Source organism: Neoarius graeffei, chromosome 23 (genome assembly GCF_027579695.1).
Source record: "Neoarius graeffei isolate fNeoGra1 chromosome 23, fNeoGra1.pri, whole genome shotgun sequence".
Lineage (NCBI taxonomy): Eukaryota > Metazoa > Chordata > Actinopteri > Siluriformes > Ariidae > Neoarius > Neoarius graeffei.
Window position 1 is genome coordinate 59595648 of NC_083591.1, and position 20716 is coordinate 59616363.

The 20716-nt window shown below is 44.9% G+C and overlaps 1 protein-coding gene across 1 annotated transcript; it reads right to left on the reverse strand.

Annotated features, from left to right (window-relative positions):
• Positions 1-1036: 1036 nt before the first annotated feature.
• On the reverse strand, positions 1037-19804 carry grk7a (G protein-coupled receptor kinase 7a). The gene is made up of 4 exons (XM_060905505.1): positions 19208-19804; positions 18375-18812; positions 3052-3326; positions 1037-1468 (listed from the first exon to the last, which is right to left on the reverse strand). The coding sequence occupies exons 1-4, from the start codon at positions 19802-19804 to the stop codon at positions 1135-1137; spliced, it is 1644 nt and encodes a 547-aa protein (XP_060761488.1). The 3' UTR covers positions 1037-1134.
• Between the last annotated feature and the right edge of the window lie 912 nt (positions 19805-20716).

Here is a 20716-nt window from a genome sequence, read left to right on the forward strand (position 1 = left end):
TGATCATTCACAAATCAATCAGATCCCTGTGGATGCTAATGGTTATGCAAAATGTCATGGTAATATTGCATGTACATTATTGCATTAACACATTAAACCATAACATCTGAATACACAGTGACTAAATTTCTGTCAAATAATATTTCATTTGATCATCGCAAAGAGAAGTGAATTAAATAAACACAAACGCATTTGTTGAAATCTCTCTTATGGGAATAAATATTCACAATCTACCCTGGAAACAATTTTTTTAATAATAACAAATGGACTTCTGTTTCTTCTTCTTTTCTCCTTCTTCATGCTGTTACACAGTTTATACCTGATCAAGTATAAAATAAAATGTACAGCAAACTCAGACTCAAACTGCTGATCCACTTTTACAGAACACCTGGATTCGTAAGATATTCATCATTATTGTCCGTTACAAAACAGCAGACTTCTCTTTAATTCCATGTGATTTATGAGGCACGTTCTCATATCCTTTTCACCATGGAACAGAAGTATTTAATATATCTGGTTTTATGTACAGATTTATACATATAGAGCATTACAAGCTATTTATAGACACAAAGGTCAGATATCATCAAGACATAAAGCTGTGAGTCGTATTCAGAATTAGGAACTTAAGTCTAAAAGAGTCAAAATCATGCAAGACGAATAAGCAGGTAACTGAGACGCCCCTGTGTTTTACTCAACTTCCACCTCTGGATGCGTAACTCCTGCGTAACTCCTGCGTAACTTCAGAGTGCAGCTGAAGTCTGTGGTTACGTCTGAGCTCTGAATACTCACGTTTCAGTATTAAATCCTGACTATGTGCTATGTAGTTTCTCAACACACACTATAAATCATGTTACGTTTACTTTTCGGAGACCTGTGCTCATAAACTATTCTTCTATCCGTTGGATAGTTTTGCTGGTGCCCCCTGCTGGTGAGCAGTTTTACTACTGCACAAAACCAGGTGTGGAAGAACAGCAAGAACAGTTTAAAAAAAAACCACACTGTGGCGTGTTGCGAGGAACAGTGCACCACACACACACAGTCCTATCTACACTCCTATATGACCAGAGAGCCATTTTTGTTCTCGATCATTAGTGCTCCTCCTATGTTCAGAATAAAGAGGCGTTGTGTGTCTGTTTACAGAAGTGTGCATGTGCCTGATTTCTTTTCCTGGTCCAGTTCAGCAGAAGACTCTTTCCTGTGCGGGTCGTTAAGCTCATCGAAAAGTCCGGTGTCGATCATCTCTTTCTGCCAGGGGATGGAAATGGCACCTGAGCTGAACTCTTTAAACAGCTTTTCATCTTTAGCGTTGAACTCAATGCCTTTAACGTCGGAAAACTCGGCGATGTCGCTGGTGTCTTTAGCGTAGACAATGTTGGGTTTGGGAAGCCACGGTGGAGGAATGAGTCCTGCCTCTAAGCGGGGGAAATTAATAGATTTGAACCACTCGTGCTTCCGGGGATCGTCATCTCTGTGGAAACACACAGCGTTAGCATTAAATCTAAATCACAGTGAAGAGCTCAGCTGTGTATTTCCAGCTCATAAATTTCCCAGTCATCTACATTTAAGCCTCATATTTCCCCACTGATTTATACTAGTCTTTATACTCAGGGTTATATTCTTCTTTAAAAAATAATCTAGAAATAAACAAGTCTCAGCCTCAGAAGTCTCAGCTCCGCCCACAGGCTATATAGTTTGTACACTTTTCTGGCCACGAGCTTCAGAATGTTAACGACTGATTCCAGCAGGTAAAATTTCTGAAAGCTGCAACACAATGAGGTTTTTTTTAGAGCAAGATAATGTTACTGGAACGACAAACACAGTCCTGTCTTTAACAGCTCTGAATAATCTCGATCTCTGTGTTTACTGACAGATTACAGGAAAAGACTTCTGGCTTCCTCTTTCTGTGAAAGTAGGTGGTTCCTGGTCGTCTTTATTGAGGACTATCTAGCAAATGTCTGCCTTGTGATTTTGATTTTATGTGACGTTTGTGATTTGTGCTACATTCGAATCTCCACTTTTTAAATCCACTCTCGAATGTGGATAAATCTCAAAACACCATTTTCATGTTGTGGTGTGGACAGGAGAATACGAGGACTTCCAAAAATGTTCATGTTCATGTCATGTGATCTCCGAGGATCTTATGATGCCATTTTCCATATTTGGTCAATTAAGAAACACTGTTAAAACATGTTTAATGTTCATGTTGTTAAAACAAACATTACATTTTTAGTGTACATTTTACAGCATTTGGCACACACACTGATCCATTAGTGCCTTGAAACCTCTATGGATAAATACATCACTGGTTGTGGTGAGAGCATCAAAGCGACCAGAAGTCATTCATTTTCTACATGAGCCAAAGTCTCGCTGGCCAGTTACTGAAATAGCTACTAAACTTCAACCAGGACCACAGACCAAGGCTAATAAACGTGTCCTCTAAACTGCATGTTGAAATTTGACTTCACATCAACACAAAAGTCACACCACACAAATGGCGTTTAATTAGTTTAGGTCATCAGTTTTTTTTTTCTTACCAAACATGTAATCTTAATTAATTATTCATTATTTTCCTTCATCGATTGATTTCTTACCTTCACATTTAAAATATCTCATGAGGTTCATTTACACCTCCAGTCTGCACAAACATACAGGTTGAACACGTCTGGTTTATGTGTGGCCCTTTAAATAAAGTTTGCAAGACCAAGGGTTCTGAACAAACTTATAGCCACCTGTTCCACCCACGCCACAGGGCGTCCACCGACTTCAACAGAGCAGCCAGAGGGAATTTTGACGCTCCTGACGTTTATGGGACCAGGGTTCAAGGGGTTGTGGACAGTCATAATGTTCATGTGTGTCAAAATGGAGTGAACTAAAGAAAATGTATGACTGGTTTGCACCAAACAGGTGAGGGTCAAATAAACATGGGCCTGAAACCTGTTTCATTAAATTTAAATCTGAATCGCTTTCACAGAATATTTAAAAAACCCATAGTAATTATAAAGATCTCTGTGCTTCTCTCAGCTCACAGTGATTGTGACTATCGTGTCTTACTTGCAGCCGAGGCGTTCGTGCATTTTCTTCTTCAGGAACTGCAGGATGATGTCTTTAGTGAGAGGATCAAAGTTTTTATGCTCAAAAACTGGCTCATCACTGATGATGCGCCGTTTTACTTCTTCTTTTTCCACTTTTTTGCCTTCAGGGCCTTTGAACGGTGTGTAGCCGGCCACCATCTCATAAATACTGACCCCCAGAGACCACCAGTCCACCGACGTCCTGTACGGTGCCTCAGTTAGGATCTCAGGAGCCATGTATGCTGCGGTCCCGGCCTGAGAGAGAGAGAGAGAGAGAGAGAGAGAGAGAGTAGACAGGGAGAGAGATTAGAATGGAAGAGAAGTGAAAATCATAATGTTTCACTCTTTTCTTCCTTCCTGTCATTTCCCCTTTTATTACTTTGTCATATTTTCTCTAAATGTTTTTCATGATACGTTAATAGCATTCATCCAGAGCGACATACAACACTGCTCAAGGGCATTTCAGCCATTCCTGCAGGTCCAGGGAATTAAACTGGTGACCTTTTGGTCCCAAAGCTGCTTCTCTAATCATTAGGCCTCCCCATGGCCTAATGGTTGAAAATTACTACACAGTATTGTGTCTTAAATGTAGTTAATTGCTATACTGCAAAGAAATCATAATGTAGGCCAAGAAATAAAAAGAAAAATCCATTCATCGAGAAAAGGAATGAATTTATAATCACATGGCAGCACATTCAATTAAAACCTATTCAAAATCAACTAAAGAAATTAAGCAGGTTGGAGTTTTCTGAAATAAATGTACAAGTCTCCCACAGAGCGGGGTCAGGGTCCTCAGGGTAATAAACACTAACAATAAATGCTCTGTGTGAGGCACAAACGCTGAAGTGCTCAGACGGTTAATTTGTATAGGTAATCGTATGGGGCCGAGTAAAATTAAGGATTAATTTCACGAGTGATTTCGAAGTTTTGAAAATTGCCCGAGTCGTGAAGTGACTCGGGCAATTTCAAAACTTTGAAATCACGAGTGAAATTTATCCTTAATTTTATGAGGAACCATATGATTACTTGTTTATAATATATCGGGCCAAATTCATACTTCGGAAGCCATTCAAGTTCACAACATTTGTCATTCATGTTTTCTGAACCAATCAGGGCGCAAGACTATCTTGCACGTTTGAATCAGTTTCGAAAGCGTCTTTCATCATGACACGGCGACACGACACGAGGATTTTGAAAGTGGTTTACAAAAGCCATTTTGTTGACAAAATTTGCTAACTTTTGCAAGCGTAATCAAGAAATGAACTAGCCAATAGCATTTCAGAAATATGGCCCCATGTTAAGGAAAAAAATCCCTCCTTGATTGACCAATCAGAATTGAGTAATTTGGCCCTATGTATTACAACCCCGATTCCAAAAAAGTTGGGACAAAGTACAAATTGTAAATAAAAACGGAATGCAATGATGTGGAAGTTTCTAAATTCCATATTTTATTCAGAATAGAACATAGATGACATATCAAATGTTTAAACTGAGAAAATGTATCATTTAAAGAGAAAAATTAGGTGATTTTAAATTTCATGACAACAACACATCTCAAAAAAGTTGGGACAAGGCCATGTTTCCCACTGTGAGACATCCCCTTTTCTCTTTACAACAGTCTGTAAACGTCTGGGGACTGAGGAGACAAGTTGCTCAAGTTTAGGGATAGGAATGTTAACCCATTCTTGTCTAATGGAGGATTCTAGTTGCTCAACTGTCTTAGGTCTTTTTTGTCGTATCTTCCGTTTTATGATGCGCCAAATGTTTTCTATGGGTGAAAGATCTGGACTGCAGGCTGGCCAGTTCAGTTCCCGGACCCTTCTTCTACGCAGCCATGATGCTGTAATTGATGCAGTATGTGGTTTGGCATTGTCGTGTTGGAAAATGCAAGGTCTTCCCTGAAAGAGACGTCGTCTGGATGGGAGCATATGTTGCTCTAGAACCTGGATATACCTTTCAGCATTGATGGTGTCTTTCCAGATGTGTAAGCTGCCCATGCCACACGCACTAATGCAACCCCATACCATCAGAGATGCAGGCTTCTGAACTGAGCGCTGATAACTCGGGTCGTCCTTCTCCTCTTTAGTCCGAATGACACGGCGTCCCTGATTTCCATAAAGAACTTCACATTTTGATTCGTCTGACCACAGAACAGTTTTCCACTTTGCCACAGTCCATTTTAAATGAGCCTTGGCCCAGAGAAGACGTCTGCGCTTCTGGATCATGTTTAGATACGGCTTCTTCTTTGAACTATAGAGTTTTAGCTGGCAACGGCGGATGGCACGGTGAATTGTGTTCACAGATAATGTTCTCTGGAAATATTCCTGAGCCCATTTTGTGATTTCCAATACAGAAGCATGCCTGTATGTGATGCAGTGGCGTCTAAGGGCCCGAAGATCACGGGCACCCAGTATGGTTTTCCGGCCTTGACCCTTATGCACAGAGATTCTTCTAGATTCTCTGAATCTTTTGATGATATTATGCACTGTAGATGATGATATGTTCAAACTCTTTGCAATTTTACACTGTCGAACTCCTTTCTGATATTGCTCCACTATTTGTTGGCGCAGAATTAGGGGGATTGGTGATCCTCTTCCCATCTTTACTTCTGAGAGCCGCTGCCACTCCAAGATGCTCTTTTTATACCCAGTCATGTTAATGACCTATTGCCAATTGACCTAATGAGTTGCAATTTGGTCCTCCAGCTGTTCCTTTTTGTACCTTTAACTTTTCCAGCCTCTTATTGCCCCTGTCCCAACTTTTTTGAGATGTGTTGCTGTCATAAAATGTCAAATGAGCCAATATTTGGCATGAAATTTCAAAATGTCTCACTTTCGACATTTGATATGTTGTCTATGTTCTATTGTGAATACAATATCAGTTTTTGAGATTTGTAAATTATTGCATTCTGTTTTTATTTACAATTTGTACTTTGTCCCAACTTTTTTGGAATCAGGGTTGTATAACAGAGTTAATAGTTTTCATTTAAAAAAAAGTTCAGTGTGTGACCACGTCATATAAACGTGTGCAGTCACACTGCGCTCCATTTTCTTGTGCTCAACTGCAGCTTTTTTGACATTTGAAAAGTTGGAAATGTCACAAAAGTGTTGAGTTACTTTATGAGAAAAACTGAAGTCCAGGGTTGCCAGATCTGTGCAACAAAATCACCCTCATGGACAACACAGACCTTCAGGACACACAGTCAGTCATAATTAAAACTATAAGACTGAATTTAAGTGTGCTCAAAAGTAATCTGAATTTGCAGGAGAACCTGTGCATGTTTAAAACTCCAAGCAACACACACACGGTGAAAATTTACCCCTGATTTCTGGAGGTTGGAAAAATCACATGCAAAACCTGCAGCGCTAATGACATGAAGTTTAGCAGAATATAGAATTCATCAGCTGCAGGTTCTCCACTGAGCTCTCACTGTTCTGTGTAACTCTCACTCAGAGACACACCTGTGAGAGGGAGACGTGCAGTTTCCACGTTTCTGAAGCTACATTTTACATTTATTCTGATAAACACAGGTGCAGTTTAGTGACCAGGTGAGTTCATTATGGCAACATTGGCAAGTTATGATACAGAAAAGGAAACAGCCTGGGAAGAATCCTGCGTCTGAACTCTTTACAGTGAATGCAAAGGTAAAAAATAAGGTTTTAATTTTGTTATCTGTACCCTGACAATGCTCTTGTGTTTAAAATGTTATAAACAGGGTTTTTAATATAATCCTATTGTTTTCTTTGTTGTTGTTGTTAATGTTGAAATAAAAATAAGAATAGAAAAATTAAACTACATCAGGCCTCACTCGCCTCCTGTGAGGCATCGTTTTCACACTAAACTCAAAATTTTTGCTTATTAATTAATTAATTAATTAATTAATTAATTAATTAATTAATTTGATTGCTTTTAAGTTTACATAATTTAATGTCAGTTTAGTAAAAGTTTTTTTTTTGTTGTTGTTGTTGTTGTTCTTAAGTGCTGACCAACTGGATGGCAACCAAACAAACAAACGAATGAACAAACGAATCTTTTCAAACGAATCACCCAAACAAATGAATGAACTGGAACTGAACTCCCTCTCATGCCCCTTTTCCACCAAAGCAGTTCCAGGGCTGGTTCGGGGCCAGTGCTTAGTTTGGAACCGGGTTTTCTGTTTCCACTGACAAAGAACTGGCTCTGGGGCCAGAAAAACCGGTTCCAGGCTAGCACCAACTCTCTGCTGGGCCAGAGGAAAGAACCGCTTACGTCAGCGGGGGGGGCGGAGTTGTTAAGACCAACAACAATAACAAGACCGCGAAAGATCGCCATTTTTAAGCGACGAGAAGCAGCAGCTGTACAAACACGAAGTCATCCACTACTACCCCTTTTCCACCAAATCAGTTCCAGGGCTGGTTCGGTGCTGGTTCACAACTCGTTCAACTTGCGAGCCAGCTGAGAACCAGTTTGCTTTTCCATAGCTTGCGGTGCTAAGGGAAGACACGTCATTACGTCGCTGTATACGTCAGTTACGTCGCTGTATACGTCATTACGTTACTGTATACGTCAGTTACATCGCTACGTTTGCATAAACCTTGGCGTGAATATCGAAGCAAAAACAACACGGAAGAAGCAGCAGCAGCAACAACAACAACAATAATAATAATAATAATAATGGATGACTTCGCGTTTGTACAGCTGCTGCTTCTCGTCGCTTAAAAATGGCGATCTTTCGCAGTCTTGTTATTGTTGTTGGTCTTAACAACTCCCCCCCCCCCACTGACATAAGTGGTTCTTTCCTCTGGCCCAGCAGAGAGTTGGTGCTAGCCTGGAACCGGTTTTTCTAGCCCCAGAGTCAGTTCTTTGTCAGTGGAAACAGAAAACCCGGTTCCAAACTAAGCACTGGCCCCGAACCAGCCCTGGAACTGCTTTGGTGGAAAAGGGGCATATTATTATTATTGTTGTTGTTGCTGCTGCTGCTGCTTCTTCTGTGTTGTTTTTGCTTCGATATTCGCGCCAAGGTTTATGCAAACGTAGCGACGTAACTGACGTATACAGCGACGTAATGACGTATACAACGACATAACTGACTGTAACGGTTCAATACATGTGGGTGGAGCACAGAGGACAGCAGGACAGAGATCAGGTGTAAACAGACGCTTTATTGCCACACTTTTCAGTCGAACAATATCTATACTTCAAACACACAGAGACACACACACCCGCGTCTCGTCCCGGGGTGACCTCCTCTGCTCTCGCTCTCCCTCCTTAAATAGGGCGCAGTCACTGGGAAGACACACACAAACACAGGTTAATTGCCGTCAGTTGTAGTGATTCTGCCACTTACCTTCCCTGACACCACCCTCCTGTCACAGACCGGCGCTTGACCACGCCCCCGCTGCCACATACCCCCACCGCTCGACTCAGGCCGGGCGGCTGTCCGGCCTGCAGCCGACTCCCCCCCCCCCCCCCCTTGACGGGAGAGGAAGTCCACCACGACCATCTGCGCCCCCGGCCTGTGGACCACCTTGAAATTGAAGGGTTGGAGTGCCAGATACCAATGGGTGATCCGCGTGTTGGCATCTTTCATGCGGTGGAGCCCCTGGAGGGGCGCGTGGTCCAAGCAGAGGGTGAAAGGGCGCCCCAGCAGGTAGTAACAGAGGGCGAGGACCGCCCACTTGATCGCCAGACACTCTTTCTCGATCGTGCTATAGCGCCCCTCACGCACTGACAGCTTCCTGCTAATGTACAGGACGGGGCGGTCCTCCCCCTCCACCTCCTGGGACAAAACTGCCCCCAGCCCTCTGTCCGACGCATCGGTCTGCAACACAAAGGGGAGAGAAAAGTCAGGGGAGTGTAAAAGTGGCCCCCCACACAGTGCAGCCTTCACTTCAGAAAAAGCCCGCTGGCATTGCTCCGTCCACTGGACCGGATCTGGTGCCCCCTTTTTAGTGAGGTCAGTCAGCGGGCTGGTGACGTCCGAATAATTAGGTATAAACCTACGGTAATAGCCAGCCAGCCCCAGGAACTGTCTCACCCGCACCTGCCCATTGCCCAAGTGGAAGCCCAGATACCGTACTTCCACCCGCCCAATCGCACACTTCTTTGGGTTGGCTGTGAGCCCTGCTCGTCTCAGCGACCTAAGGACGGCCCTCAGATGTTCGAGGTGCCTCTCCCAGTCATTACTATAGATGATAATATCATCCAGATAGGCGGCCGCATAAGTGGCGTGAGGGCGGAGGACTCTGTCCATCAGCCGCTGAAACGTAGCGGGCGCCCCAAACAGCCCAAACGGAAGGGTGACGAATTGGTGTAAACCAAACAGTGTGGAAAAGGCCGTTTTCTCTCAGGATAGTGGAGTCAAGGGGATCTGCCAATATCCCTTCGTCAAATCCAGCGTCGAATAAAAGCGAGCAGTGCCGAGTCGATCGAACAACTCATCAATACGAGGCATCGGGTACGCATCGAATTTAGACACTGCGTTGACTTTTCTGTAGTCCACACAGAACCGGACCGACCCATCGGCCTTGGGTACCAAGACCACTGGGCTGCTCCAGTCACTGTGGGACTCCTCTACGATGCCCATTTTGAGCATGGTCTCAAGTTCTTCCCGAACCACCTTTTTTTTGTGTTCGGGTAACCTGTAAGGGCGGCTACGCACTACTACCCCCAGGGGCGTCTCAGTGTGGTGCTCTATGAGGTTGGTGTGACCAGGCAGGGGCGAGAACACATCCGAAAACTCGGTCTGCAACTGGGCGACCTCCATGAGTTGGGTCGGGGAGAGGTGGTCTCCACAGGGGACCGGAGAGGTGCGTGATGCCAATGCCCTCTTTTGAACCTCCGGTCCCAGCTCCGCCTTCTCTGGAACCACCGACACCAACGCCACAGGGACCTCCTCGTTCCAGAGTTTAAGCAGGTTGAGGTGGTAAATTTGTAGTGCCCCACCCCTGTCCGTTCGCCTCACCTCATAGTCGATGTCCCCGACTCGCCGTGTGACCTCAAAGGGTCCTTGCCACTTGGCGATCAATTTGGAGCTCGAAGTGGGCAACAGTACAAGTACTTTATCTCCCTGGGTGAACTCCCTAAGGCACGTACCCTTGTTGTACAGGTGGGCTTGCCGTTCCTGGGCCTGCCGCAAATTCTCCTGAGTTAGGTGGGTGAGCGTGTGGAGTTTTGCGCGCAGGTCCATAACGTATTGAATTTCGTTCTTGCTTTGTGAAGGTCCCTCCTCCCAATTTTCCCGCAGCACGTCTAGGATGCCGCGCGGCTTAAGCCCATATAATAATTCGAATGGGGAGAACCTCGTGGAGGCTTGGGGAACCTCTCGCACTGAGAACAACAAGGGTTCGAGCCACTTATCCCAATCACGTGCGTCCTCACTTATGAATTTTTTAATGATATTTTTGAGGGTGCGATTGAACCGTTCCACTAAACCGTCCGTTTGTGGGTGATACACACTGGTGCGGATCGGCTTAATCCCCAATAACCCATACAGTTCGCGCAGTGTCCGTGACATAAATGTAGTGCCTTGATCAGTCAGAATCTCTTTCGGGATTCCGACTCGGGAGATGACGCGGAAGAGTGCCTCTGCGATACTGCATGCTGAGATATTGCGCAGAGGCACTGCTTCCAGGTATCGTGTTGCATAGTCCACCAGAACTAATATAAAGCGGTACCCTCGTGCTGACCGATCTAATGGCCCGACGAGATCCATCCCAATTCTCTCAAACGGGGTCTCGATTAATGGAAGAGGGCGCAAAGGCGCTTTTGGAATGGCCGCTGGATTTACTAACTGGCATTTGCGGCATGACGTACACCACCTACGAACATCGCCGCGAATCCCCGGCCAATAGAATCGGGCCATTATTCGGGCTAGTGTCTTATCCTGCCCTAAGTGTCCAGCCATGGGATTAAAGTGAGCCGCCGGAATACCAATTCCCGGCGGCTCTTCGGAATCAAAAGCTGTGTGACCCGCTCTTTAGTTTGAGTGTCCTGTGTCACTCGGTATAACCTATCCTTCATAATTGAGAAGTAGGGGAAGGACGGGGTGGCGTTCGGCTGGAGCATTTGACCATCGATTACTCTCACTTGGTCAAATGCATGTCGCAGAGTCTCGTCTCGTGATTGTTCTAATGGAAAATCCACGAGGGATTCCCCAATAGAGAGAGGAGGAGCCGGTGGCTCCTCACTCTGACGCGGAGATGACGTAGACCGCTCTGTGACAGCTGCTCCCGCCAAAGCGACACCAGGACCTCCCCCTGTCAAATGGCAGGACCCACTCTTTACTAAGCGTGTCATTAACCCCCGAAATCCCGGCCAATCAGTCCCCAAAATTAAAGAGTGGGTAAGGCAAGGATTAACCGCCGCCTTCACTATAAATTTTTCCCCTCTGAAAAAATGTGGACCGACACCAAAGGATAGCTGTGAACATCCCCGTGCACACACAACACCTTCACCCCCTGTGCTCCCCCCAATGCCTCGTTTTGCACCAGGCTTTGGCAAATTGATGTCTGATTACAACCCGAATCCACCAACGCCTGATATGTAGCCCCTTGGATACTCACCGGTATGCGATACGCTCCAGCCCGATCGAGGGCGACCTCTGGCGCGTCGGGGATCCAAACCACCACGCCCACTTCCATTGCCGTGCACTGTTGTTGCAGGTGGCCCGGCTCCCCGCAGCGCCAGCAAACCGGCCCGGGCTTTCCCTCTGCACCAGTGTTCTGGGTCTCACTCACCTGAGGTGGGGGAGAGTCAGACACAGAAGGGAGAAACGGGAGGGCACCGCGGGTGCGGCGGGCCGGCTGGGATGGTGCCGGCCCCCGCCTCTGTGGTGGGGGAATGGGGCGAGGACGAGACACAGAAGGAGGGGGAGAGAGAGAGAGAGAGAGAGAGAGAAAAGAGGAAAGAAGAGTAGACACCATCTGCTGTCCTGCCACCGGAACAGCCGCCAAATGATCCTCCGCCAGCTCGACTGCCTGATCCAGCGACGCCGGGCGGTGGTGGCACTGGACCCACTCCGCGGTTCCTGCAAGTAAGCGAGCGATGAACTGTTCCAGCACCACCTGGTCGATGATCCCCTCGGCGTCACGGTCGTCGGCCCTCAGCCACCGCCAGCAGGCGTCCCAGAGCTGCTGGCCGAACGCGAACGGCCGGCCGACTTCCTCCAAGCGCAGAGCGCAGAAGCGCTGGCGCTGTTGCTCTGGAGTGCACCCCACGCGCTGGAGGACGGCACGGTGGAGGTCCGCGTAGGCCAGCCAGCAGTCGGCGGGGAGCTGTAGCGCGGCCAGTTGTGCCTCTCCCGTTAGGAGGGGGAGGAGGCGCGCCACGCGCTGCTCCATCGGCCACCCCGAGGCTTCTGCAACCTGTTCGATTAGCGTGATGAACACTTCGGGGTCGTCCTGCGGGCCCATCTTGGTAACGGTGAGGGGAGACGGGCCCGCGGCCAGAGCGCTGGTGGACCCCGCCAACGCGAGGAGGTGCCGGAACGCCTCGCGGTCTTCCTGCTGGGCCAGCACCAGGGCTTCGAAGCGCCGCTCTTGTTCCTTCCGGAGGGTGATGAGCGCCTGGTGCTGGCTTTGCTGGGCCGTGGCGAGGGCGTGGACAAGGTCGGCGAACGGGGAGGACTCCATGGGGCTGCTCGGTTGGTGCTCCACTCTGGATCCCGGGTTTCAGCACCACTGTAACGGTTCAATACGTGTGGGTGGAGCACAGAGGACGGCAGGACAGAGATCAGGTGTAAACAGACGCTTTATTGCCACACTTTTCAGTCGAACAATATCTATACTTCAAACACACAGAGACACACACACCCGCGTCTCGTCCCGGGGTGACCTCCTCTGCTCTCGCTCTCCCTCCTTAAATAGGGCGCGGTCACTGGGAAGACACACACAAACACAGGTTAATTGCCGTCAGGTGTAGTGATTCTTACCTTCCCTGACTCCGTCCTCCTGTCACAGACCGGCGCTTGACCACGCCCCCGCTGCCACACTGACGTATACAGTGATGTAATGATTTGGCTTCCCTTAGCACCACGAGCTATGGAAAAGCAAACTGGTTCTCAGCTGGCTCACAAGTTGAACGAGTTGTGAACCAGCACCGAACCAGCCCTGGAACTGATTTGGTGGAAAAGGGGTATATGTGATTCATTCTCCTGACTCTTTGTCTTTCTACTGACTCTTGTTTGTCCTCCATCTCTCATTTGTTCCTTGCCATCTCCCAGTTCTGATTGGCTCACTGACATGTCAATCAAACAACTGTAAATGACTGTAAGAGCAGGAGGAAGAGATTTAGACGACCGAAACCTGGATATGGCAGCATGGGGCCTTCAGTCTTATTTGAGAACGAACTGTTGACCTGCTTTAATTTGCAGTTGTTCAGCATTTCAGTGAACAGACCAGCTTTTTAAAGACATCACTGACTAAATGACCAGTGAACACAAAGTTCAATATTTATATAAACCCTGTTGGAAACAGTCATGGAATAAATTTGATTCAAATGTTTTCATGAAACAGCGCCTCCATGGTGTCTTTATTATTCTGATCGAAAATCCAGGCTACTTGTCTCATCTCATCTCATTATCTCTCGCCGCTTTATCCTTTACAGGGTCGCAGGCAAGCTGGAGCCTATCCCAGCTGACTATGGGTGAAAGGCGGGGTTCACCCTGGACAAGTCGCCAGGTCATCACAGGGCTGACACATAGACACAGACAACCATTCACACTCACATTCACACCTACGCTCAATTTAGAGTCACCAGTTAACCTAACCTGCATGTCTTTGGACTGTGGGGGAAACCGGAGCACCCGGAGGAAACCCACGCGGACACGGGGAGAACATGCAAACTCCGCACAGAAAGGCCCTCGCCGGCCACGGGGATCAAACCCAGGACCTTCTTGCTGTGAGGCGACAGCGCTAACCACTACACCACCGTGCCACCCCCAGGCTACTTGTAGTTTTAATAATTTATTTTCGTGCAGGACAAATGTTACAGTAATGCAGTGCTACGCTTAAAACATGTCACTGTTAGGCTACTGTTTTATAAATTTAAAGTGTACCAGTACTGGTCATGCTTACAATATTAGTCGTGCTTTATATATTACTTATAGACAAAAGACGCGCACATTCAGTCAAAAAACACCGTAAAAGCACTTTTGCGGGTTCAAGCCCAGCAGCTGGCGAGGGCCTTTCTGTGTGGAGTTTGCATGTTCTCCCCGTGTCCACGTGGGTTTCCTCCAGGTGCTCCGGTTTCCCCCACAGTCCAAAGACATGCAGGTTAGGTTAATGTGGGGCAGCTTTGGGCTGAGGTGCCCTTGAGCGAGGTACCGAACCCCTGACTGCTCCCCGGGTGCTCTGGTGTGGCTGCCCACTGCTCTGAGTGTGTGTGTGTGTGTGTGTGTGTGTGTGTGTGTGTGTGTGTGTGTGTGTGTGTGTGTGTGTGCGCATGTTTTCACTGCTTCGGATGGGTTAAGTGCAGAGGAGGACTCTCACTGTGTGCTTGAGTGTGCATGTGACAAATAAAGGCTTCTTCTTCTATTCCATGAATTACCCGCGGGGGCAGAACCAATGGGGAGCAGCCATTGCCAGCTGGATGTGGCGTACAGTCGTTGATTCCGGGTTATCGGGTGCGAGTAAACAAGCAGTGCTCTGTAGGTCAAGATTCGAGGTGAAAGGACGTGTTAAAGAAGCAAAATATGGCTAGCAACTTTGATAAAATGGGTGTTAATGGTTATGTATTTGAGCCAGAGAGGGAGGAGGCTTGTGAGGACAGTGAGTCAGCACATTCTAGTGATTCGGAGGAGGAAACTGCCGCAAGAGATGTGCATGACGGTAAATCCAAAATGGCTACCACTCCATGGTGTCAATGTGGGCAGTGCTCTGTCATGAGAACTGACATAGAGTCCTACTGTTGTCAGGAACATGAACTCATTGCAGACCGCTTTGACGGCTGCATTACGTCCACCCTGAATCTACACGAGTATGTCCTTCACAAACCGTCCCTGGAAATGGCCTTCATTGACGGCATGATCCGCAAGTACCTCCGGGGACCAGCACCTGAAGGGGAGCTGACGAACAGGCAAATTCCCAGTCAAGTAACTTAAGAACATGTTGAATAAATATAGATCTAATACTTGTAATAGATCTTTATTTTATGGCATATATCTATTATTTCATGGCATTATGTGCAAGTAGATTTGCAATCGGACAAACCAATGACTGTGCATCACTACCAGTGCCGGAACAGCCCGTGAAGGAGGCGACATGTCACTGACCATGCCTGACTGTCAGAGTAGTGACTTAAAACTCACACATACTTAACAAGAGCTTATAATGAATGTTATATGACGGAACCACTGGTATCATACATGATCTTCTGAAATAGCTAGTAATTAAAATTCACGACAGGTAAACTTTAAATTTGACAACAAGAAAGTGAACAACCAGAGGAGCTGAATAATTCGGACGAAAGAACTGCAGGTGAATAAACTGCAACATCAGTTTCTGGAAATGCTAGCCTACTGAACAAACAAACAAAACAAACAAATCTTTTGAATGAACTGAACAAGAATTTCCTTCTCTAACTTCAACTTTGACTTTTGACCGCCTCTTTATGTAAGGGTAATGACTCATCCCTGACTCTGCCTCGTATTCACAGTGAAGAGCCGTAACTGGTTTAACTGTAATCCTGAGCTGCCTGTGAGGAGTCGAGCACAAATCCACAGTGGCAGAGTGCCAAAGTCTCAGCAAGACAAAAGTGAGGATAAAAATAAATAAAAAGGATCATTCATTTGGACCCTGCAAATCTTAATTTTAATTGCAAAGCTGCTCTCTCATCAGCATTACTAAAATTCAAATGAATTGAGTGAATCTGTAAATTAGCTTCGTCCTCTTTGACCAAGCGTCAGCCACATCTGTAGCAAGAGTTAGCATGAAGAAACCTGATCGTTAGCAATTTTAACATGAGCAGCCTTCACACACACACACACACACACACTGCTCAGAGTCAGATCTGTGCTAAGTCATCTTCAATAAGAAGATCAGGTTTCTGGAGAAAACTTGGGCTAAATGAGCTTACAGATGCAACCTGAAACACGCTCTCGTTTTAGATAGATAGATAGATAGATAGATAGATAGATAGATAGATAGATAGATAGATAGATAGATAGATAGATAGATAGATAGATAAGTAAGTCTGGATTGACAGTATAACATGCTAAAGCAAACATATACAATAAAATACAAACATGCCAACTTGATGTATTTTCTGGTTTGATCACTCTTGATGTGTCTTTTGTCCTGCGGAGTCACGTAGCTGATGGTGTTAATGTTAGCTGTAACAGTGCTAGCTATCTGACATTAATATTTCACCACTCGCTTCACTTCTGATTGATTTATTGCACAACTGCATTCATCTGAAAGCTGAGTGCACCGATTTATTTCTACAAAACAGGAGTTAATTAGATACGTAACACTTATTGTTCTTCTTAGTTTGGCTTTAATTAATGTAATTTTAATTTTCGGGCATTACTTTTTAAAATCCAATCCAAGGTCAGCATGGTGGTATAGTGGTTATCGCTGTCACCTCATAGTGAGAAGGTTCCGGGTTTGAACCTCACAGCCGATGGGGGCCTTTCTGTGCGGAGTTTGCATGTTCTCCCCGTGTCTGTGCGGGTTTCCTCCTGGTGCTCCGGTTTCCCCCACAGTCCAAAGACATGCAGGTTTGGTAAAATACCCCCCACTGGGGCTGTACGAGCCAGGGCGTACTTAGCACCAAGCCCAGATAGACTGGGGAGGGTCGCATCAGGAAGGACATCTGGTGTAAAACCTATGCTAAATCAAATACGTGTGAAAAAAGATCTTCTGGTGTGACTCTGAATGGGAGCAGCTGGAAGAAGAAGTTTTAAAATTCCGACTTTAAACACCAGTCCAGTTGAATTGTGTGTATATATTTAATCCAAAGCCACACTTTTAGAGCAATAAATTTAAAAAATATTCACACTGGCAGAATTTCAGTCACATTCCAGATATTTAAGGTGGAACTGCACAGTGATCATGTGACACCATCTGCAGCCAATCGGTGACTCGATACCTGACACCAACACAGGATCAGTTTACACTTTTCACATTTTGTATTTGTACTCAATTTTTAATGCTTTGCTCCTTTATTTCTTACAGCGTTTTAAAGAAATTAAGTGACGAACAGCAGCAACAGGGCTGCTAATGGAACACACCAGAAATCAGTAACATTTCTATTTTACCATTTGTGATGTGTGATATCTTCAGCTAATCAGCCCGATTCGATCTATTTTGCACTGATGAAGGTGTTCGTGTGGCTCAGCTCATAAATCTGCATTACTCCATCACATCTCTGACCTGAGAATCTTAACAGAATCTCAGGGAGAAAAAGGAGACCAAAGCATGAGGTTAAAGATTATTTTTTCAGTTTAATAAGTTAAAAAGATGCAACACATCTAGTGTTTCAGTAAGACATTTCCCTGAGTGTGTCTGTGAGGGTTGTTAGAGGTCTTTGAAGGTCATGTAGGTTATATAAGCCCTGGAAAATAATTTTCTGAAACCCTGAAATCGTGTGTTTAGGCGTGACACGTCTCAGTTGCTTTCAACTAAATCTAATGTCCATGTTCACTGCAGACGCTGCACGTCTTTGGCGTGAGGGTTAAACGTGAACTATAGTGAACCCGTAGTGCTCTGTAGCCAAACGGAGTCTGTTTTCTCTGCTGATCGCTTAAACTTTAATTCTGATGGTTAAACTGATTCCTGTGATCATGGTGCCATTAAGCCCTTGTGAGTCTTAAAAAAATTTAAATTTTTTTAAATTATTTGTCAACACTGGACCAAAGAAAAGGGCATTTCATTATTAAAAAACGTGTTAACATAGAATTAGCATTTCTTTAACCAAATACACAAAATGTGTTTAACTAGCATCCTTTTTTTTTCTGAATAATCTTTTTCAGTCTATAGTTGTGTAATGAGGTTGTACTTTTGCCGTGATCTCAGTAGTCAAAATGAGAGCGCTCACATTTCTTCTTTTCTTGATCTTCAGAAAATTCAGAAGATGTAAATGTGACGTGTGGAAGATTCCAAACATTTCATCGGGCTGAATGTGTGACATGAAACCCACACCAATTTTTTGTTTGTTTTTCATTACAGACTCTATAATTAAATAAACACTTTCAATAAACCTCTAAATAAAAAATTAGGTGGTAATTTTGAACCTGAAACTCCTGACCAAGACGTTTACAGTTCAACATCTGAATCCTGAAGGTTCTCACAAAAGCAGCAGCATATTTAAAGATTGCAATCTGACCTTCTGAGTCGTAGTTTTTCCAGGCTGAAGCTCAATGGCGAGGCCGAGGTCTGACAGTCGGCACTGCCCTTGGCTGTCCAGGAGAACGTTCTCCGGCTTCATATCTCGATAAACGATGTTCATGGCATGGAGGTGCAGCATTCCCATCGTGATCTGAGAGGTGTAATAAATGATCCGGTCCATCGCGATGCCTTTCTCGCCAATGTTGTAGATGTGGTATTTTAGATCGCCGCCGTTCATCAGTGTCATCACCAAACACAGGTGGGTTTTGGTTTCGAAGGCGTACGCCAGACTGACGATAAACGGGCTGTTAATCTTCTCCAGGATCATCTTCTCCAGCAGGGCCATTTTCTCCCCCTGCTTCTTCTTCAAGCGCTTCTTGCACAGCTTCTTGCAGGCATACATCTGACCTGTGTTCTTCACCTGCACTGCACAAACCTGCAACAAACATTCACTACATTTTTTTTATCTGTGATTTTGGCAATAAATATCAACATCTTTGAAATGAACCATTAAGATCTTCAACATTTTTTAAGCTGTGTAGAATTTTTCATCAAATTTAAAACAAAATAGAACAAGTTTGAACCTGGTCACAATTTTTAACCAAAATTCTATGTCTTGTCTTTGTAGGACACAGTTGTGGTCTGAAGGTTCTTCACCCTGTCCCTTTGGAGGAACCTGTAATAATTTTCTGTAGAACCCAACAACAAAGCATTTCCCCATCACTGGCCTCTCCTTAAGAAACCTGAAAACCCGTAACCTTCCAAAGAACACGTTAGAAATCCTGTTCCTAGCTTCCAGCAGGATTGTGTGACTCGATCACAGTACCTTACCTCCCCGAATCCACCTTTCCCAAGCATTCTGAACTCGTAGAAGTATTTGTCAGTGATGGGCTGCTTCTCGTATTCCTTCCACTGCAGGAACGTGTCAAAGAACGGGCTCAGCTTGTACTCTGTGAACGGCTTTCCTTTGAGGAATTCTCTGATGGCCTCTTTTATATTTCCTGTCATCACGACTTCAAAATCTTTCTCCGTCACTGCTTTGCACTTCTCCAGTGCGTCTCCGGTCAGACAGGACAGGAAGCTCTTGGATCCTTCCTTACAGAATTGGTTAATGATGTTGGTGCACGCTTTGTCCTTGGCGGCACCTTCAGCCAGTTCCCAGTCGTTCAGCTCATCCAGGAACTCTGCGGCGACGGCGTACTCGGGCGACCCGTTCAGGTACTGTCTGAATAACTTCTTCCCAATGGGCTGGAGTTCACACAGGATTTCGAAGTCCTGTTCCATGGATGCTCTGATGGACGCGCAGTTTCCCGGTTTGGGAAGGGAAAGACTCTGACGTCTTTTCCGCAGCTCCTTCTCGTCTCCGCCTTGAGCCTTCAGGTAGGCCGTGTTGGCCACCAGGTTATCGAGAGCGCTCATGTCACACATTTTGGCTGTTTAACTTAAACTTGAATTTGAACAAAAAAAATCTACAGAGTTTTTGTGTTTGCGTGTAACTTGCACCAAGGCTGAAATCCGAATGAGCCGCTCTGACGCACGACCAAAAGACACCGTAATTAATCATTTGGAGTTAAATACCTGCCAGGGATTTTGGCTTAAGAACCCTTGTGTGGTCTGTACCTGTGCACTATTCAGGGAAGAGACCTCATAAGAGGGTTCTCCTTTAAGAAGCTTTAAAGCCCAGCTAAATTTGGCCAAATGCTGAACAGAGTCTTGGTCCAGGATAAGTGTCTCTTTAAGGAAGAACCAAAAAGGGACTAAATATATAACATATTATAGCTACTATAGATATTATTTTTCTCTTATTTTTATTACTGCACGGTGAACAAAAAAATTATATATTATTATCTATTGTATTTATATTTGGGGGAAATACCAGAGATTTCAGCATTTTATTTCTTTTAAAAAATCATTTAAAATTCTTTAACTTTTTTGTGACATCAATATTTATATGAGTTTGGCTTAAAATAAATGATATCACTGTTTCAGATTTCCTTATTCATTAAATTGCAAAACATATTTTTTAAAAACCAAAAGATAAACATTTTTATTTTTGAAAAAAAAAAATCATCCAAATGTTTTTTTTCTTTTTAACTTTTCTATTTCTTTTATTTTTTATGATGGAAAAAAATTAATAAGACATTTTGATTTTTTTTATCTGTTCATTATGAAAGTGTGCTTTCTGGTTGTACACCAGAACAACAAAAAAGTCACAGGACTGAGATCTTTCACGTGAATTTTGATTGATACGGAGCACAGGCCACACGTGTGGTGTTACGTGAGATGTTTTCATTCATCTTCAGTGTCTGATTGATCCTCGTCAGGGTTATTGTGGTTTAA

Excerpts from the sequence above, each read along its gene's own strand:
- grk7a (XM_060905505.1), bottom strand. The coding sequence starts at position 19,804 with ATGTGTGACATGAGCGCTCTCGATAACCTGGTGGCCAACACGGCCTAC. Across the intron at positions 3,327-18,374 it reads GAAAAACTACGACTCAGAAG|GCCGGGACCGCAGCATACAT; the intron begins GTCAGATTGCAA and ends TCTCTCTCTCAG. Across the intron at positions 1,469-3,051 it reads CACGAACGCCTCGGCTGCAA|AGATGACGATCCCCGGAAGC; the intron begins GTAAGACACGAT and ends GTGTTTCCACAG.